We start from the raw sequence: 22,021 nt of genomic DNA, 5'->3' as shown, positions 1-22,021 counted from the left end.
GAAGACCCAAAACACGCTGAAGACCCAAAATATCCCGAGGACCCAAAAGACGCCGAAGACCCAGAGGATGCAAAAGACCCCGAATACCCAGAGGACCCAAAAGACACTGAGGACCCAGAGGACCCACAAAAAAAAACCAGAGGACCCAAAATACCCCCAAGGACACAGAGGACCCAAAATACCCCCGAGGATCCAAAATACGCCGAGGCCCCAAAAGACTCCGAGGACCCAAAAGACCAGTAATTACATCTCTTCTATTGGAATTGTACATGGTGACTCACAAACCAAGCCTCAAGGGTCGTGCACAGAAGCATTTTTTTTTAAATACCAATAGATACAAGACACAGGGAGGTGAAATTCGCTGCACGTGATGTGCAATGCGAGCAGAGTAAAACGCATGTTCATTCACATCCGTAGGATGGCTGAGATATAAAGTAGATAAAAGCACACCTGACACCAGGCCGAGGCTTCAGACTTTGGCACGCTCATGAGGCTGCACCGTCGAATAAACTGCTCCAACAGGTCATTTTTGACGGGATTTTATACTAGCTTTAAAATGCATGTGGTGTCGTGTTATTCACCAATACCAATAATCACACTTTTCTCACTTTAATGCATGTGTTGAAGAGACAAGAAAGACGGTTCATTGAGGAATGATTATTACATTTCTAGTCAAAGAAAACATCAAGAGGTTGAAATGTAGATGAAAGCTCGTTGAGCACGTCCGCCCGCACGAAAGAGCACCCGAGGGGGAAATACAATTTTGGACAAATGAGGGTATTGGGAACGATGTCCTTGCATTGGCTACGAAAACATCGGAAAAATTTCACAGGCGGACAAAAAAAGCACTCTGATAGGACAACGTGTCCAAAGGTAGAAACACCTTGAAAAGGAAAGGAGTGATTTTGCAAACTTTGTTGAAAGCACCAAAGAGAAATCTAAATTTGAATCACCCTCACATTCAATCTATCCTTTTGGGAATAAACAAACTAGAACGGATCATTCATTTGGGCAGCGTCGGTTGATCAATAATACCGAGTGATAAGGCAACTTATTTAATTACAAAGAAACAGCCGTTGAGAAAATGAATAAATGTTAAATCCTTTATTGTCGCCAGGAACACAAACTTCTTAGTTTACAAAACACCTGGACTGGAGTAGTTGGAATTTTTGTTTTGCAAATACAAAATGCAATTTTTGGCTGAGAGGTAAAAAATACTATTCCAAAGGTGATAGCAATCGTCTCCCACATTTTAGATTTCCAAAATGACAAGAAAGTAAATTTGACGACAATATTACTCGGCAGAAATGTCTTTTTGTAAAAGTCACTTCACGATGATCTGCACGTTGCAGGTTTCGTGATTCAATTCAACCGCGAAATCCAAATATGCCTTTGATGATCCCAGTGAACCCACTTCGAGCTTTCTGCTCCAATTTATCATCGAGAGGAGGGAAAGCCACATGATTGAGAGCCAGATCAAAGAATAGCGGTTTACACGGGATGGGTTGAAATTCCGGTGGGAATGGAAGCAAGTTTGGTTGTTTACTAACGAGTCGTGCATCTTCAAAATACGTGTCGAGTCTGTCCACCAGCGCCTGCGGGAGGACATCAACCACAGCACAGTCATGTTTCATCACCGCTCATTGGTATGAAAGAGTCTGTCGATAACGCAAACGCAAACTCGAGAGAAATTTTACATCATTATTTCATCAGCTCGAGTAAAATCAGACTGGGAAAGATTCTGACGTTCAACGACAAATACCCACTGAATGGTTCAGCAAATAGAACACACCTTGTCAGCAACATCTGACTTCTCTACTGGCTCCACCAAATCTTCAGTGTCTAAGCAAACACAGTGAGAAGGAAATTCCATCATCGGACCCACAGCAACCACTCAATATTCCTCACACTCAAAGCAGGAACAGACCTTGCAATCTGTTAATCAAGACTGTCCTTGCAATTGACACATTTTAAACTACAACAGCAACTACACATTTAAACTTGGTAGAGAGTGTCGAAGTAGAACTTCTACATGAATTAATCCAAATGAATTAATACTATCTTGTTGGATAAGTTTCCCTTAGTTAATTACAATTTTTTGTATAAAATACTCTGAACCATTTCTATCTCTCAGGCACGTATGGAAAATGTATCCTTGACCTGGGCCAATGAATAATGATGTACTGGGAATTGTGGAGCTGAAAGAAAATGTGGTCTCGGCGAACTATTTTCCAATGTATGCATCTTCTTTTATAAGTGAAATCAGATGTATATTCGTCAGGCTTTGCCTGCAATGCAATAGGGACACTGCAGTGAAATCATTGCCAAATGTTGTAAAAGACATAAGGTTGCTCAGGGGATGACACTTCTGAAAGGTTATCTGTTATTCTTATATCTCAAAGAGTTGATCTTATCTTAACACCAGCAGAACCAGATGTGGGACCAGTATGCCTGGGAAAACCCACTTTCTCTCCTGAGAGGACTTCAAAGGACTTTGCTCTTACAAAGAGAGAGATCTGGAAGAGTAAGGAAGAGAAGACTCTGCTTGCTCTGGTGTCATGTTGAGAAATACTGTGTCCTGTAAACCAAAGTGAACCATCATATGGAACTCTGCTAAACTCTCTGTCTTTGTATGTAATCTGTGCTTATCAAACGTAGCTTTCTTCTCCCAATAATTAATAAATTTCCAACAACCAACCTCGGTATTTGTGGACATTTCTTAGACAAGCACACCACTACTCTTCTTCCTCCTCTACACCCCATCTCACAAAATTAATCCTGCTCCGTCAAGAGCATCAGGTTGAACAATTTGTTTTGTAAACCAATGATAGGCCGGATCAGCATCCGGGCCAGAACCAAAATCGAATCGGCTTGTTCTCGTCACCTAATCAACTCATCCACCAAGTTTCGTCATAATCCCTCCGTAACTTTTAGACATATCCTGCTACATATCGTATTTGGCCCCCATCTCTCAATGGTGAAGAATCACTTAAAAAATGATTGTATCTGGATCCGGATCTTCACCAAAATCTAATTGATTAGTACATGTCACATACCTAACCTGTCCACCAAATTTTGTCAGGATACGCCCATAGATTTTTGAGATATCCTGATCACAGACAAAAAGACAGACAGACAAGCACACAAACAGGGGTGAAAACATAACGTCTGTCCACCTTGGATATATAATAAAATAATAACCACCTTTACAGGCCATTTTTTCCCCGCAAGCGGGGGTTGGCCTTTTTCGGGAACCGTGGTTGTTGTTTTTTTGGTCCCCTTTTTGAAGCAATGTTTTACGGCCGGATGCCCTTCCTGACGCCAACCCCGTTTGTCGCCTTTAACGACAAACAGGGAATTACCAGTGAACTGGTACTCAATTAGCCGACCTCGGAAGGATGACAGGCTGAGTCAACCCCCCTGGCGTTAATTCAGCGATCGACCGGGATTCGAACCCAGGATCCTAAGCCGGCACCCTAGCCGCTAGCCCAACACCAGGGCGGAGATAAAGAAACTTGAGAAGTGTTACACTTTATACTGGTTGTTCGATCGAAGATGTGATCCATGATAATAAAAGAGTGTGTGCCCATCAGTCCATTTCCTCCATAACTCCAAAACCATGAAACCTAGCGGCCCCAAACTTTGCATGCATACTTCTCATGAAAGTGCATGAATGAAAACCGAGTGTTTGGATGCATTTAAACACACCTTTTGAAGATCATTTACGTTAAAATTTACACTAAAACTAGAAATAGGCTTACCTTTGGTCAGCCTGCATTTATCTTGCTCAGCTCGGGGTCTTAATTCCGCCATTTTGTCTGCTTGGCTTAAGTATGCCTTGCCTCAGAATAGGTCGGTTTCTGTACAATAAAGCTTTATATCTACGCATCATATCGCTGATCTTCATACCTAGGAATCGCTGTACTGTATTCCAGTATACATCACAAAGAACGCCAGTGTTCGTGCCTTCATTTAATTTCCACAAAGCTCAAGAATCTCTTCACCTGAACCAAATTTCAAATTTTTAACTGCGGAGTTGATCTCAGCGGCAGTTCATTTGTCTAATTTGGACATTGTGGGCCACCCAGGGCATCTCAAACATTTTGATGCTTGCTTGAGTGCTTAAATTGTTTGGCGGCGGCTCTACAAGCAGCTCGGTAACGGAACACCCCGCTAGATGGAACACGCCTCCTCCCTCCTCGAATGGAATCTATCTTATTGATTTCCTTCCTTTAAAAAGTAAAACGCAGATACATTGCCTATAGAAAGTGTACACCAACTTTCAAAATTTTCACCTTTTGTTACCTCATAGCCTTTTGTTACCTTATAACCTTTTGTAACCTTATAGCCTTGTATTACCTTATAGTTAGCCTTTTGTTACCTTATAGCTAGCCTTTTGTTACCTTACGGCTAGCGTTTTGTTACCTTATGGCTAGCCTTTTGTTACCTTGTAGCTAGCCTTTTGTTACCTTATAGCTAGCCTTTTGTTACCTTATAGCTAGCCTTTTGTTACCTTATGGCTCGCCTTTTGTTACCTTATAGTTCGCCTTTTGTTACCTTATACCCTTTTGTTACCTTACATCCTTTTGTTGCCTCATAGCCTTTTGTTACCTTATAGCCTTTTGTTACCTTATAGCCTTTTGTTGCCTCAGGCATTGTGGAACCTCCAACCTGACAATGTTGCTTTCTTTGTGAACCCAAGAGAAATGGAATGATAGAGCGAAAACGACAATTGCATACCAAGAATGGCGTAAGCTTTCACAGAGTACTTCTCGCCATTCACAGCACTTTTTAGCTCCTCCAATTGTCGCACTTCCTGAAATAAAAAAAATGGCATTGCGTGATGAAAATATTTGCAGCGATTGCTTAGGGCAAGGGACAAACCCCCCACTTAACACCACAGAGGTAATGTAACAATTGTGCTTAAATGTAGAAAATAAAGACAAACATTTCACTCAGATCAGTAAAACAGGTGTGTTGTCCGGCACACAACAGTTTGAAAAACAACATAAAATCCAGGGGTGTCCGAAAAACCCTCCATCACCTACAAATATGACATTTTGCTCGAAAATTGGTTTTTATTTTGGAATAGTGTTGTCAAACTCTTCAAGGATAGCAAGGACGACTTTCGCCATCACGGTGTTTTAATGGATAATTCACAACACTGGGCTGCATTTGAAATATTTTTTTCAGAGGTCTAGGTTATCTCAACGTTTCCTATATGTTTTTTGCATGCTGAATTCAGAAATGTATCTAATTTCGCTCAATCAGGTCAAGTTTTTATGCTATCTCAATTTTAAGGAAAAAAATAATCAGAATTTTTTAATTAGCATTTTTAAAATTCAAACTCAGACTTACATTGACAGAAAATGTACAAACTATACATATAATGACACACAAGTACACTTAATGTGGAAGAAAGTGCTTTCTCAATTACATTCATTTCAATTTCAGAAAAATATAGATAAATCGTTGTTTCTGGCAACACCCAACTTCAGTCGCTCCAGCAGCTGCGTGGCTCAGTCTGGTGTCTCCTGTCCACTTAAGTGCACGTGAACGGCAGTACGTACTGCGTAGTGTCCTCCTTACTATAACATTACTGTGATTCACGATGAATCGAAAGTGCAAGAATGACCCAAACAAGTTCTGCTATATCTGTGGTAAAGTGACCATGCCAGACCGGCAGTCTAACATCACACGTTTTGTAAGGAAAAGCTATCACGCATATTTTGGAATGAAACTTGGTGACCAGGACAAAGCCTTTGCCCCTCATATATGCTGCAAAACGTGCGTTGAGAGTCTGCGGCGCTGGAGCCACAAGAAGATTGAGTGTCTGCCTTTTGGTATCCCAATGGTGTGGAGGGAGGGAAGAGATCATATTAATGACTGTTATTTCTGTATGACAAACCTACAAGGTGAGTTTATCAATTTTGTTTGAGTTTAACTTTATGTTTAATAAATTCCCAAACATTCTAAATTGTTTAACTTTATATATCATGTCACCCCCTTGACGGTATGTCTATCTCTTTCATTTTAGGCATAAATCGAAAAAACAAGCAACACTTAAAGTCTCCAGACGTGCCATCTGCCATTAAACCAGTGCCTCATGGACCAGGAATTCCAATTCCAGCACCGCCCGAAAATTGCAGACATTCGGCGTCCGATTCCGATGAACAAATGGAAGATGGTGACATATCTGGTACATATCAACCTACAGGCGAGACAAGTCAACCCAAACTCTTTAGCCAAGCGGAGTTGAACGATTTGACACGAGATTTGTGTTTGTCCAAAGAATCTGCTCAGTTGCTAGGGTCACGTCTTCGTGAAAGTCGTTTGTTAGCTCCTGAAACTACATTCTCCTGGTACCGCAGCCGTGAAGAAGAGTTTCGAGAATATTTTAGTTCGGACGATGAAGTTTCTCTGGTTTACTGTAGCAACATCACCGGCCTCATTGCAGCTATGGGTTTAGCGTATGATCCTACAGAATGGCGGCTCTTCATCGACTCCTCAAGTAGAAGCTTGAAAGCAGTACTACTGGCAAAGGGCGGATGAGCTCCCTTTGGGAGCCATCGGCCATCTACCACGGAGATGGTGTCTCCGAAAAAAAAACACCCAATTGCGGTGGGAAAATTTATTTTGGTTCAAGTTGGGTGAAACATCCTCAACAATTTCCTTCATACAGCACTATGTACAAGACAAGACAAGCAGCACTATGTACAACGCAACTGGCCAGAAAGATCTGGCCTGGAACCAGGTTCCCACAACGTTGTGTCACACGCTCTTGTGAATCCTCAGAAGATTCTACTTCCGCCACTGCACATCAAGCTCGGACTTATGAAGAATTTTGTCAGAGCAGTGAACAAAGAAGGTCGAGCTTTCGCTCTCCTGAACAAGAAATTTCCTCGCGTAAGTGAGGCCAAACTGAAAACAGGCATTTTTGATGGCCCTCAGATCAGGGAGCTTATGAAAGATCCTAAATTCGACGAAAGTATGGAGAGCAATGAGAGGAATGCCTGGCTCTCATTCAAATCCATTGTGACGAACTTTCTGGGCAATCACCGAAGTCCAGAGTATGAATGTGTTGTGGAAGGGCTCCTGCAGAGCTTCCAGGCTCTTGGTGCACGCATGTCCATAAAGATGCATTTTCTCAGCTCGCATTTAGACTACTTTCCGGAAAACTGTGGTGATGTCAGCGAGGAGCAAGGAGAACGGTTTCACCAGGATATTCGAGTGATGGAAGAGAGGTACCAGGGCCGATGGGATGTCAACATGCTTGCAGACTACTGTTGGTGCCTCAAGAGAGATGTTACAGATGCGACACACAGACGAAAATCTTTGCGAAAGCCATTTATTCCGCATTAATTGTTTTCCTTCGTCTTTTTAATGTTGAATTTCACATTAACGGTACTTGTGCGTCATTTTATATATAGTTTGTACATTTTCTGTCAATGTAAGTCTGATTTTGAATTTTAAAAATGCTAATTAAAAAAACAAAAGTTTTGATTATTTTTTTCCTTAAAATTGAGATAGCATAAAAACTTGACCTGATTGAGCGAAATGAGATACATTTCTACATTCAGCATGCAAAAAGCATATAAGGACCGTTGAGAAAACCTAGACCTCTGAAATGACGCAGACCAGTGATTGGCAAAATCACTATCTTCATCACAATCATCCGAAGAAAATCAAAATGTCGATTTCAAACATTTACGAGCTCCCCTCCCTTCCTTCAATTTCAGGTTCAAGATGACTGTGGTAAAAATAAAATGTAACAGATAAACTTGATCTAAACACTGCAAGGCAATGATAAAAGGAACCAAGTGAGAGTCAGTCGTTTTGGAGTAAGTCGGAATGATCCGCACACACACACACACACACACACACACACACACACACTCACACTCACACTCACACTCACACTCACACTCACACACACACACTCACACACACACACACTTTCTTTTTGCCGACTACATTACAGGATGGGATCCTGCCAAATTGTCATCAATTGGACTGTATTTGAGTGCACCAATAGGACACCATCCAAGCTGGATGTGCACACCAAAGAACGGAGTGGAGTCGTCACCCTTGAAAACCCTTATTTAGATGTTTCATTTGTGATTCTACCACTTTTAGTCCATGCGGAATGGTAATAGACCGATATTAGGAAAATACCGACCGTGACCTATTATATTGACCTATAATCATCAAAATGACCTCAAGAACAGACTCGTCACCCTCAAAAACCCCAATTTAGATGTTTTATTTGGGTTTCTACCACTTTTAGTCCATGCGGCATGGTAATAGACCGATATTAGGAAAATACCGACCTTAACCTGGACCTTGACCTATAAATCGCCAAAATGACCTCAAGAACAGACTCGTCACCCTCAAAAACCCCAATTTAGATGTTTTATTTGGGTTTCTACCACTTTTAGTCCATGCGGCATGGTAATAGACCGATATTAGGAAAATACCGACCTTGACACATGACCTTGACCTATAATCGTCAAAATGACATTAGGACTAAACTCGCCCACGAAAACCCCTATTTAGACATTTCGTTTTTGATTCTACTACTTTCAGTACACGAGTTATGATGAGGCCTTTGCCACGCCACGTGGCGGCCATCTTGGATGGGGTAACAATCGAGCTCATCTCCCGGCGGAATTTGAAATCATATCACCGAAGGTAACTCCAGCCAAAGCCTCGAAACTTGAGATAAAAGTGCACGATTTTTTGATTAAGGCCCCCAACTATCCCGCACCCCCAGCATTACAAGCACGGACCAGGTCACGCCTTTCCCTCTAGCAGGCCAGAAATCGTCACCATATTTTTTGCTCCGCATCGCTCATTGGCTTCATAGCCAAAGACAGACAGACAGACAAAGACTGTTATACATTTGAAGACTGAACAATGCGTCTTCAATCAATTGCATTACCCTGTGCTACGTACAGTGCTAATTCATGGGCAAAAGTACCTGTAGGTAGCAAGCACTGCTAAACAAAGTTTATCTGTTAAACACAACGCAAAAATACACGATTCTCTTTTGTAATAACTGGTTGATGGATCAAAGTACAAGGTCCAGGCCTCACACTCCTGCGGCGAGGCCTGGACCTTGTCATCCGATCCGCCCGCTGAAAATGTTGTGAATTTTACTTTTTATTTTACATGAGATCACATTGTTTCACTCTTTGTGTGATTTGCCTTCATTATACTCTGATCTGCCCCGATCTGATCCCCTCGCTTCTCTCTCTCCCTCTCCTCTTCTCTCTCCCTCTCCTCTTCTCTCTCCCCTCTTCTGTCTCCCCTTCTCTTCGCTCTCCTTCCCTCTTCTCACTCTTCCCGTCTTCCTCTCTCCTTCCCACCCCTCTCCCCCTCTTTCCTAACCCGCCTCTTTCTCTCTGACCCCTCTCTTAGTATTCCCCTCAGTGAAGACGGGTGGTATTTGCTAGTTGAGAAGATAAGTAAAAGGGGAAATATTTCGTACTTTTGTGCAATCTAAGCACAAAGCCTGAAAGCAGCAGTGTAATTGATATATGTGGGAAAATTACAGGCCCAGACCAGGATTCGAACCCAGGTCCTCTGGTGAACCATACTAGTGCTCTGCCATCTGAGCTACCTGGGCGACCCTGACTTGGCATGAAATTTTCCCACACATAGAATTGCCATTCGCTTTCCGTTACTGCTTCCGGTGCACTCGCTGCCAACCATAGCAGCACCAACGGCCTGATCACGAGAGGGTCTTCCTCCAATGGGGGGGGGGGGGGGGGACAAATCCATGTCCGCTATTCCAAACACCACTGGGGGCGGAGTGAAACAATTAAATTAATGAACAGGATTATAGCTAATTAATTGAATAAATTGACATGTCAATTAATTCGATATAATCCTGTTCATTTAATTAAATAACCAAGTGTGGATTGTTAAATTAAATCAGTGAACTGTACTGGTTACCACTGTGATAACATGGGTTGTAAAATAGAGGCTGAACATAAAGTGAAGGAAGCAAATATCCCGTACTTGTTTTGGGAACTGAATCAAAGCTGACCGGAAATCGGGAGCAATAAGGTGGGAAACTATTTTGAGATTCGTGTCAGTCGAAATTTGTTTTCCCCTCACCATTCGTCCTCCATCCCTCTCCCCAACAGCAAACAAACCCCAGGTCGCCTCCATACATGGGAGAATAGAATATGTTCACAAGTTCAAATCTGAACATTTTAGGTAGATAAATCGGGTTATCCATTGTCGAGCCTGGTGTTGGCGTAGCGGTTAGGGTGCCGGCTTGGGATCCTAGGATCCTGAGTTCGAATCCCGGTCGATCGCTAAATTAACACCAGGGGGGTTGACTCAGCCTGTCATCCTTCCGAAGGTCGGCAAATTGAGTACCAGCTTTCTAGGATGAATGATCATGGTGTGTACCCCGATTTAGAATAGGTACACTGTATCCCTGCGCATCGTAAGAGGCGACTAATGGTTGGCGTCAGGAAGGGCATCCGGCCATAAAACATTGCCTCAAACAGGGAACCATGATTGTCATGGGGTCCGCAAGGCTAACCCCCGCCCCAGCGGGGAAAAATGGCCTTAAAACGATCATTCATTCATTCATCCATCCAAAACTTACCAGGTGATTCTCTCCTTTTCCATGGCAACCATCAGCCTCACCGACATATTTCAAAGCTCGTTCGTAAAGAGCTAAAGCTTCTCCCCACTTTTTCATCGTCACAAATGACTGAGCCAAGAAATAGCATCTGCAGTAAAAGCACATTATTCCAGTGTTGTACACTTTACAAAAAGCAACAAAAGTCATGCACAAAACATTGTGCACATGGTATATTTGGTACTTCCAAAGAGCAAATACAGCAAACCATCACGTTTTAGAACTTGGATATTATGAGCAAGTGCTCCACTTATAAAAGGCTCAAATCAATTTAAATGTGGAGCCAAAAACTGCTTCAAATCAGCCGCAAAATTCGAAGCCGAGCTTTTCATTGACAACAGCCACACTCAGCAGTTGTTTAGACCTCCAAATCCTTTTTTTTGGCTGTTGGTGCTACCCGATGGACACTCATGTGCTACCCGACGGACTCTCATGTGCTACCCGACGGACTCTCATGAACTACCTGATGGACTCTCATGTGCTACCCGACGGACACTCATGAACTACCTGATGGACTCTCATGTGCTACCCGACAGACACTCATGAACTACCTGATGGGCTCTCATGGGCTACCCGACGGACTCTCATGTGCTACCAGACGGACTCTCAAGTGCTACCCGACGGACTCTCATGTGCTACCCGACGGACCCTCATGCGCTACCCGACGGACTCTCATGTGCTACCCGACGGACTCTCATGTGCTACCCGACGGACTCTCATGTGCTACCCGACGGACTCTCATGTGCTACCCGACGGACTCTCATGTGCTACCCGACGGACTCTCATGTGCTACCCGACGGACTCTCATGTGCTACCCGACGGACTCTCATGTGCTACCCGACGGACTCTCATGTGCTACCCGACGGACTCTCATGTGCTACCCGTCGGACTCTCATGTGCTACCCGACGGACACTCATGAGCTACCCGATGGACTCTCATGTGCTACCCGACGGACTCTCATGTGCTACCCGACGGACTCTCATGTGCTACCCGACGGACACTCATGAGCTACCCGACGGACTCTCATGTGCTACCCGATGGACTCTCATGTGCTACCCGACGGACACTCATGTGCTACCCGACGGGCACCCATGAGCTACCTGACGGACGCATATGCTACCCGATGGACACTCATGTGCTACCCGACGGACTCTCATGTGCTACCCGACGGACTCTCATGTGATACCTAGTCAGGTTCACTATGTTTTTTCGTTCAAAATCATGGTAGATTAGCAAACCTATACATTTTTGGAAACGTTATTACATGGAAAATCTGAAAATCAATGTTTACATTTGCCAATTCCGACCAATTCGATTCGACCAATCGACCAATTCCATTCGACCAATTCGACCATTCGACCAATCGCTTCGATCGACCATTCGACCATTCGACCACTTCGATCGATTCGATTCGATCGACCATTCGACCAATTCGATTTGCCAATCAATTTGACCGACCTTTGCTTGTGTGGAACGGACTGTGAAAACGATGCGGACTATATTGTCGGATACGACACACAGGACAGTGATGACGAACTCTAAATGGCATATTCTGTAATCGTGTATGTTTGATGCCATTGACTGCCTGCGTATATTTTGTCATTGACTGCCTGTGTAGATGTGAAGTTATACTGACTGCATGTGTATATATGATTTTGCTGACTGCCTGTGTATGTTTGGTGATATGAATTATTGTGACACATTTTGATGTTATTAACTGCCTGTACAAAATGATAACATGTATTTGATTATGCAACTTATCGCGAATATAAAGACAGTATTTTGCAATTCAAAACCTTTGATTCCCCATAGCACTAATTTGATACTTTCATTGGATTCCTTGTCCCTGAAAATATAGGTTTAGTATATTTTAAAAAGTTTTTAGGGTAATTAGAGGCAGAAATAGAACAAAATATGTATTTTACAGTGGCCATTTTGAAAATCCAAAATGGCCGCCATACAGGTATCTCTCCAAATGTAAACATTGATTTTTAGTTTCCTTATGCTATAACCTTTCCAAAAATGTATAGGTTTGCTAATCTACCATGATTTTGAACGAAATATAATTTATTGACATAGTGAACCTGACTAACCCGACGGACTCTCATGTGCTACCCGACGGACATATATAAATATAATATATATATCGGTCAAAAGTTTTAGAACACCTCAATTTTTCCAGTTCTGTTGAAATTTACACAGTTTAATGTCTCAATACCACCGTTTTAGAGGCCATTTTTCCCCGCAAAGCGGGGGTTGGCCTTTTCGGGGACCGTGGTAGTTGTTGTTTTTTTGGTCCCCTTTTTGAAGCAATGTTTTACGGCCGGATGCCCTTCCTGACGCCAACCCTTTTTGCCGCCTTCAACGACAAACAGGGAATTACCAGTGAACTGGTACTCAAATTAGCCGACCTCGGAAGGATGACAGGCTGAGTCAACCCCCCTGGCATTAATTCGGCGATCGACCGAGATTCGAACCCAGGATCCTAGGATCCTAAGCCGGCACCCTAGCCGCTAGCCCAACACCAGGGAAGTTTAATGTCTCAATGTACCCTGAAATTAAACATAGAGCAAATAAACAATTGGAGATAAAAAAAGAAATCATAGAATCATTTTGTTCAACAAAATTTAATTTAAAATTTTGACTCAGCAAAGTAGCCACCTTTTGCAGCTATAACCGCCGAACACACTCGTGGCATTCTTTCTACAATGGAAATCAAATATTAAATATTGTTCAGGAAGTTCATCCCGACACTGTTGCAGAAGTTCCCACAAATGTGTTGCACTTGTAGGTTGCTTTGCTTTCACCCTTCTGTCCAGTTCATCCCAAACAAGCTCGATGGGGTTGAAGTCTGGAGACTATGCTGGCCATTCCATAATTTGAAGCCTACAGTCTTGTTCTTTTCCTCAAAGGTAGTTTTGACAAAGCCTGGAAGTGTGTTTAGGGTCATTATCTTGCTGGAGGATGAACCCCTGACCAACTAGGCGTATGAATGAATGAATGAATGATCGTTTTAAGGCCATTTTCCCCGCGACAGTGGGGGTTAGCCTTGCGGGTCCCATGACAATCATGGTTCCCTGTTTGAGGCAATGTTTTTATGGCCGGATGCCCTTCCTGGCGCCAACCCTTGGTCGCCTCTTACGATGCGCAGGGATACGGTGTACCTATTCTAAACCGGGGCACACACCAGGATCATTCATCCCAGCAAGCTGGTACTCGATTTGCCAACCTCGGAAGGATGACAGGCTGAGTCAACCCCCCTGGCGTTAATTTAGTGATCGACCGGGATTCGAACTCAGGATCCTAGGATCCCAAGCCGGCACCCTAACCGCTAAGCAAACACCAGGCTTACCAGGCGTATACCAGAGGGTATTGCATGGTGCTGCAAAATGCTGTGGTAGCCCTTTTGGTTCAGGGTGCCAGTCACTCTGTGCAAGTCGCCGACTCTGGATCCAGCAAAAGAGCCCCAGACAATCATGCTTCCTTCTTTGACAGTTGGTGTCACACACTGAGGAAACATCCTTTCACCTACTCGACGGCGTACAAAAACCCTGCGTGATGAACCAAAGATTTCAAATTTTGATTCATCGGTCCATAAGACCTTCTTCCAATCTTCAGTAGTCCACTGGCGGTGCTTCATGGCCGAGGCAAGCCTCTTTTTCTTATTTTGCCATCTTAGCAATGGCTTTCTTACTGCCACTCGTCCTGTAAAACCTGCAGCTCGAAGTCTTCTCTTCACAGTTGAAACTGAGACTTGCTTACTTCGACCAGTGTTAAGCTGTGCTTGAAGCTGTTGTCCTGTGAGCCGCCTATCACGCAAGCTGCTGACTCTCAGAACTTGTCTTCTGATTCTGTTGTGGCTTTGGGTCTGCCAGACCTCTTCCTGTCAGAGTTTCCTCCAGTTGTCCAAATAATGCTTCAGAGGATGCAATCACAGTCTGTTCCAATACTGCTTTTATACAGACAGGGGGTTTGTAATCAAGTAATCAGCAGAGGTTGGGACACCTGTAGGAATTGTTTGCATCAACTTTCAAGGCTTAATTTACTTACATCACTGCAGAGCAGCTGTAAGTTGTTAACCCATTACTTGTTCCCTGAAGAAGGCTTTTTTTTTTTACAATATAACTGTGCAATTTACATTATTTTCACGTTTTTGCAAACCTAAACTTTTTTAAAACCTCGAGCAGTTCACTGCTTACCTTGTACCATTTCAGGTTATTCACTGGACATGAGTTGCTTAAATTTCAATAAAAAGTGGAAAAATTGAGGTGTTCTAAAACTTTGACCGGCAGTGTGTATATATGTATGTATGTATTTATGTATGTATGTATGTATGTATGTGTGTGTGTGTGTGTGTGTGTGTATGTATGTTATATATATATATATATATATATATATATATATATATATACACAAAGAATTAAGTTAAGCACCCCTACACAAAGAATTAAGTTAAGCACCCCCTAATCCTGTCCTGAACCTGAACCCCCTCGAGCACGTTTGGGACATGTTGGGACGACAAATTGCGAAGATGGTCCCTCCAATAGCCAATCTGATGAATTGGAACGTGCATTACATCGGGAATGGAACAACCTGCCACAGCAACGCATACGACGGCTTACAGGGTCTATGAGACGTAGGGTTGAGTCAGTGATCCGATCACGTGGGTCCTACACACGTTATTGACGCAAAGATCGCTAGAGGTCTTCTCAGAACAATGACTGTACGTTAGAAAACATAAACGTCATCCACACTGTCCGTGATGGACCTATAGCTCCATACTTAAATTGAGGTGAAAATATGCCTAAAATTCCCAAAAAATTTCACCTTAAATTATTCAGAATAAAGTATTGAAAACGGCATGATTGTTATGTTTTTATGTGACCATAATATCACTTCTCCAGAAAATATAGCAATATCATGGGTATATTACACTGTTTTGACGACAACCAACTTGTAATGTGCGAGGTTGTAAAAAAACGGGGGGGGGGTGCTTAACTTAATTCTTTGTGTGTATATATATATATATACATATATATATATACATATATATATATACATATATATATATATATACATATATATATATATATATATATATATATATATATACATATATATATATACACATATATATATATACATATATATATATATATATATATATATACATATATATATATACATATATATATATACTATATATATATATATATATATATATACATATATATATATACATATATATATATACATATATATATATATATATATATATATATATACATATATATATATATATATACATATATATATATACATATATATTATATATATATACATATATATATATACATATATATATATATATATATATATATATACATATATATATATATATATATATATATATATATATATATATATATATATATATATATATATATATATATATAATCAGATTAAATAAGACGCGGACGTAGCTTCAGGACGTCGATCTTTAATTGTCGACCAAGCTTTCGACCAACAAAGGTCTTCTTCTGAGTCTACAAAAACAGCAGGCATGTATATCAGTCAAGCGTGTATGGTGATATGTGTGTGAGATGTGTGACGTGTGTAGAAAATGCATACAGAAGGAAGAGCCACGCCAAAGCTCACTCACCAGCCCCAGGTTCAACGGAAGTGACCGTTTGCGTTACGGTCACTTCCGTTAGGGTGCATGTGCATATACAAATATAGAGATATACATACATAAACACACAAGCATATATTCATATCCCATTTATATTCATATAATATATTTATATATTTATATAAATGACATATAAAGGTAGAATGAATGAATGATGAATGAATGAATGAATGGGTTACGGTTAACAATTTGATTGGGTTGATGTGGGAACATGCTTTAGTCATCAAAATTTATGCCATGAGGGACTTTTGTCCGAAGTTTGTGTATCCAAAAGGACTCACGTTTCAGAATCGTGGTGTGTGATCGATTTGTGATTGATTCAATGGCAGAGATCTGAATGTCATTTATAGAGTGATCCGGTTGATTAAAGTGTATCGTGTAAGGTAGAGATTTGCCCTGACTGGTGTGGAAGTTATTGATTTCTGACCGGGTGTTATTAAATCGTGTGTAGAGTGTATTTTCAGTTTTTCCAACATATTGTTTGGTGCACTTTTGGCAAGTGATTAGGTATATGACCCATGTAGATTTGCAGTTCATATAGGAGGTGATGGGGAATTTTTGTCCAGTGCTAGAACTACAGAATTTGTTTCCTTCTAGTAAATGTTTGTGAATAATGCATTTGTTTGCTGTGCATTTATAGAAGCCAGGGATCCTAGTTTCTTTGTTGTGGGGCTGTGGGTGCTTTGCTTTTACCAAGAGGTCCCTGAGTGTCCGACCACGTCGAAATGATGTTAGTGGAGGTTGAGGAAATGTGGTGCCGAGTGTTTCTGACTGATGGAGGAGAGGAAGGGCCTTATTCAGAATACTTGGCAATTGGGATGAGGTAGCAGACAGGGTAGGTGGTTTTATTTTTATTTTTTTGTTTTTTTTTGTATACAAGATCGAGGCTCGTGAAAGAGCGAACATTAATCACACAGAAAGACAAACCGACACATAAAACATCGGGAGCGGTAGACAAGATGGGGAGAGAGGGGGAAGGACACAAACACAACATTTGAGAGCAGGGACCGAGAGACATGGAGATATCGAGAGATCTGAGAGAGGGCGAGGGCTTTGGGGGGGGGGGGCATGGGAAGGGGGCGGTGGGAGAGGTATAAAACATATGGACACTGCCAGGACTTCCAGGAAAGAAGTTGGAATTTCAAACAAGGTGGATCTGGGGTGAATTAGCGGGGGTAGAAAAGATCAAGGTTTTGGATGGGGGAAGATAAGAGATGGTGGTGAACAGCTGTTTTAAAGACCTGGAGGGAGGAGTGGGATTGAAGGGAGTGAGGGAGTTTGTTCCAGAGGCGGGAGAAAAGAGGAATGAAAGAGTGAAGGTGAGCAGAGAGCCGAGATTTCGGCAGTTTAACCATCAGAGGGTTGCTCGCAGATCTTGTGCGACCTGTAGGAATATTTGGGGGACAGAGCACAGAGAGAGCTGGGGGTGCAAGGCCGGAGAGGAGTCGGTAGAAGACAGAAAGACCACCTACCTGCCTGCGGTGAGTGAGTGAAAGGCCCTCAGAGATAGCTTCATCGCGGGAGATTCCAATAATTCTGAAAGCTTTGGTTTCAACAGCGTGAAGCCGAGCTAGGTGTGAGGCAGGAGCACCGGCCCATAGGGGAGAACAGTATTCCATTGAGCTGCGGATGAAAGCCTTGTATGTGGTGAGGAGCTCAGGTGTGCCGAGGAAGGACTTCGCACGACGGAGGATGCCCAGTCGGTGACTGGCTTTGGAGGCCAGCTTGGAAATGTGGTTTTCCCAAGAAAGATCATGGCAGATAGTGAGACCCAAAATTTTGAGCGACAGAACTTCTTGGAGAGGATTGTTGAGAAAGTAGATGGGAGGGTTGTCCAGTCGATCTTTTCGGAGAGACATAGTAAGAGTGTGAGATTTGTCAGGATTGAAAGACATGTTCCACTTGTTTCCCCAGTCTGTGATTTTGTCCAGGTCTTCAGAGAGTGAGGAGGCAGCAGACTGCCGATCTGAGGGAAGAGGAATGGAGCGGCAGAGAGTGGAGTCATCAGCAAAGAGATAGAGAGGATTTTCGAGAGAGTCAGAGAGATCATTGATGAAGACCAGAAAAAGCACGGGGCCCAGAACACTGCCTTGGGGAAATCCAGCCTGAACAGGAAGAGGAGATGAGAGAAACCCATTCAGGGCCACACGTTGACGACGACTAGAGAGGAAGTCCGCCAGCCATGCGTGGAGATTTCCATGGATACCAAAGGAGGAGAGTTTGGTGAGCAGAGCAGGGTGCCAGACCGTGTCGAAGGCACGTGATATGTCGAGGGAGACAGCTCTAATTTCCTGTTTGGCATTGAGGACCTCCATCCATTGTTGAGACAGCAGAAGCAGCATGTCCAGAGTAGAGTGACCTGGTCTGAAACCAAATTGATGATCAGAGATCAAGCCATTGGAGAAGAGGAAAGATTTCATATCCGAAGCAATGATGGATTCCATGACTTTGCTGATAATTGGGAGAAGGCTGATTGGTCTGTAGTTGCTAGGATCTGTTTTTGCACCTTTTTTGTGCAAAGCGGTGATGTTGGCTGATTTCCAAGCAGATGGCAGTTGACCTTGAGCAAAAGAGAGGGTGAAGAGAACAGAGAGAGGGTGAGATAGAGCAGCAGAGCAGGATTTTAGGACCCGTGGGCTGATGCCGTCGGGTCCAGTTGCAGAATCAGAGACGAGGGTTGACAGAAACTTTTCCACCTTGTCAGGAGGAAAGGACACGGAGTCCAGGAGCAGCAGGGTACGACTGGGTATGGTGGGTACAGAGAGGGATGGGTTTGGGACACAAGATTTAGAGGCAAACACAGAGTTGAGGCATTCAGCTTTTTCACGTGCGGAGTCAGCTGTGTAGCCATTTGAGGTAAGGGAGGGGATGGAGGGGGGAACAAACACCAGAAACGGATTTGACCAGACGCCACCAGGATTTGGAAGAGGGAGACAGATAAGAGAGTTCGGTCTTGAGAATGGAGAGATATTGTTTCCTGGCTCTCCTGAGGGTGGACACACACTTGTTTCGGGCTTTGTGAAAGGAAATGAGATTTCCTTCCGTTGGATTTGCTTTCCAGGAGACGAAGGCAAGTTGTTTCTGGGCAACAGCCTCACCACAAGATTCCGTGTACCATGGACGGGAGGAAGGGTATGACAACTGAAGACGAGATGGGATAAATCTGTGCATGAGAGAGAGCAATTTACTTTGGAAGAATTCCCAGGATGAGTTGATGTCAGAGGTGGTAGAGATGGGAGACCAGTCCAGATGATTGATGGCTGCTTGAAGACCGTGCCAGTTGGCCTGAGTGAAATGCCAGACTCGTCGACGCTGAGTAGGCTCCCTGAGGATGGTCAGAGAGATGTCCACTTTAACAAGGACATGATCAGATGATCCGATCGGAGCAGAAGAAGAGCAGCAGACATTTTCAGGGAAGTTAGTCATAACCAAGTCCAGAAGAGAAGATGTTCCGTTGACTGAGATCCGGGTCGGGAAATTGACAGATTGTGTCAGTCCCAGTGAGTCGCAGAAGTCCTTTGCTGAGGAGCCATGGCTGGTGAGAGAGGTACCCACACCCAGCCAACTGGCATGATGACAGTTGAAATCACCACATATGAGGAAGAGAGAGTTGGGATGAGTAGATAGAAGTTGGTCCATATCATCAGACAGCGAGATGTAGATGGAGTCATCACTGTTTGGTGGACGGTACAACACACATATGAACAAGAGGTGGGAGCGAAGGGGAAGCCGTAGCCAGAGGTATTCCTGGGGGTGAGGTGAAGAGAGTGCAGTGCAGGGCGAGTGAGGAAGAGAGTTTTTGATAAAGATAGCAACCCCGCCTCCAGGACGAGGCTCAGGTCTATCATACCGGAGGAGGGAGTAGCCCGGGAGAGATACTATGGAATCAGAGACATCATAAAGGAGGAAAGTTTCTGTTAAGCAGATCACGTCTGGTTTGACAGAAGCAACCTGTATGGAGAGATCAGTTAAGTTTGAACGAAGGCCCCGGATGTTTGAGGTCCATACCGTTAATGAAGAGGAAGGGGGAGCATCAGATACAGAACAGGGGGGAGGAGGGGTAGGGTAAGATGTGGAAGAGGTGGAAGAGGTAGGGAGAGCTGTTGAAGGTGTGTCAGAGATTTCAGAATAGCTCGGAGAAAGGGAAGGATGGGGCGGACAAAAGGTTTGATGGTGATTGGGTGAGCCACAATGAGGTGTTATTTGAGGAGGGGGAAGAGCGAGGCAGAAGGTTGGGGGAGATGGAGGTGAGAGTTTGAAGGGGGAAGAAGCGGGGAGGACGCTTTGAGGAGGGGGAGTGAGAGGGGGGAAATTGAGAAGCAATGAGGGTGGGGAGATTTGAAGGGGAGGGGTGAGGGGGGAGTTTGGGAGGGAAGGGACAAGGGGAGGGATTTGAAAGGGATGGGATATGAAGGAGATTTGGAGGGGAGGGGTGAGGCAGGAGTCTAGGAGGGGAGGGGCGAGGGGGCGTCTTGGCGGGGAGGGGTGAGGGGGTCGTTTAGGAGGGAGGGGGCAAGGGGGGAGATTTGAAAGGGATGGGTGATGGGGAAGATTTGGAGGGGAGCGGTGATGGGGAAGATTTGGAGGGGAGGGGTGAGATTGGATTTTTGAAAGTGTACGATTTATGGGAAACGAACATTTATTGCAAAATGAGTTTCTTGTGACCTTCGAGTTAAAAATACGTTTAAGGACGCTGGATGGAGGATGGAGTGCAGGAGAGTTTAGGGAATGTAGAAAAAAGGCACTATAGGAGATGGATATTTTTTTTGGGGATGAATTGATTTGGTGAGCAAGTCGAAAGCAGCCTTTTAAAGAAGAAGAAGAAAAAGGTGTTATAAAATATGACGGAATACATAACTTGAGGGGAAAGTGTAAAACATTGAAGGTTAATGAGTGAAAACTATCTGGGGAAATGGGGGAGAAAACGTGGTCGAAGAACGAACGAACGAATAAGAATGAATAAACGAATGAGAACAGAGAAGGAAATGTGTTTTTTTTTTTGTTTGTTTTTGTTTTTTGAGTTGAGATTTACACAAGGAAGTAGGCTATGGGTGAAAAGACTGGGAATACAGAGAACGAAAGTTATTGGATCACAAACGACGGACCGCTGAGAGAAAAACAAAGCCTCAAGGTTGTACAGTGCACACTGTACAAGGCCTCAAGACACGACACGAATTAACACGATTTTCAATACAGGTATGAAAGATTTGCACCGAAAAATCTTCGTCGGGACACAATATACGTACAACACCATAAATAAATACAGTTTTAAAACGAAAATACAAATGGGAACAATCACTTAACTTCGATTTCAAAATCGTTCGCGACACGGCAAAGGCCTTGCTCGTGACACGGCAAACAGACGATCAATTTATGAAAGATAAACACCGAGAAACAACCAAAGTTGCACACAATAACTTCACACACCGAAAGATAAATACAGTTTCGACAAAATACAATTGTGAACAGACAACTTCGAAAAACGTGGAGACCGTGTGGAGCTTCGAAAATCCCTCCCACCGTCTCCGAGATCTCGCGAGGTCATCCACTGGTAACCGTGATGAGGTTACCAGTGGGACACGGTTAGTTGCAGGTTTGGGTTTGTAAGGTCAGAAGGTCTGCTCTCGGTATGTGTTTTGCTCGGGTTATTGCTTCTTGCACAGAGTGA

The 22,021-nt window shown here is 43.3% G+C and overlaps 1 protein-coding gene across 2 annotated transcripts in view; it reads right to left on the bottom strand.

The window, feature by feature from the left end:
- Positions 1-593: 593 nt before the first annotated feature.
- SRP68 (signal recognition particle 68) overlaps positions 594-22,021 on the bottom strand; it is an 88,746-nt gene continuing 67,318 nt past the window's right edge. For both annotated transcript variants that reach the window (XM_068117972.2, XM_078777481.1), the window contains 4 exons: positions 10,625-10,751; positions 4,741-4,816; positions 1,793-1,842; positions 594-1,595 (listed from right to left, as the gene is read on the bottom strand). In XM_068117972.2, coding sequence (XP_067974073.2) covers positions 1,368-1,595; positions 1,793-1,842; positions 4,741-4,816; positions 10,625-10,751 — 481 coding nt within the window. In that variant the 3' untranslated portion in view covers positions 594-1,367. The remainder of the gene's footprint in view (positions 1,596-1,792; positions 1,843-4,740; positions 4,817-10,624; positions 10,752-22,021) is intronic.

This window comes from Myxine glutinosa, chromosome 5, assembly GCF_964187855.1.
Source record: "Myxine glutinosa chromosome 5, kmMyxGlut1.1, whole genome shotgun sequence".
NCBI classification, from domain to species: Eukaryota; Metazoa; Chordata; class Myxini; order Myxiniformes; family Myxinidae; genus Myxine; species Myxine glutinosa.
Note: the sequence above shows the minus strand (reverse complement) of the source record. Positions and strands in the feature narration are given on the sequence as shown.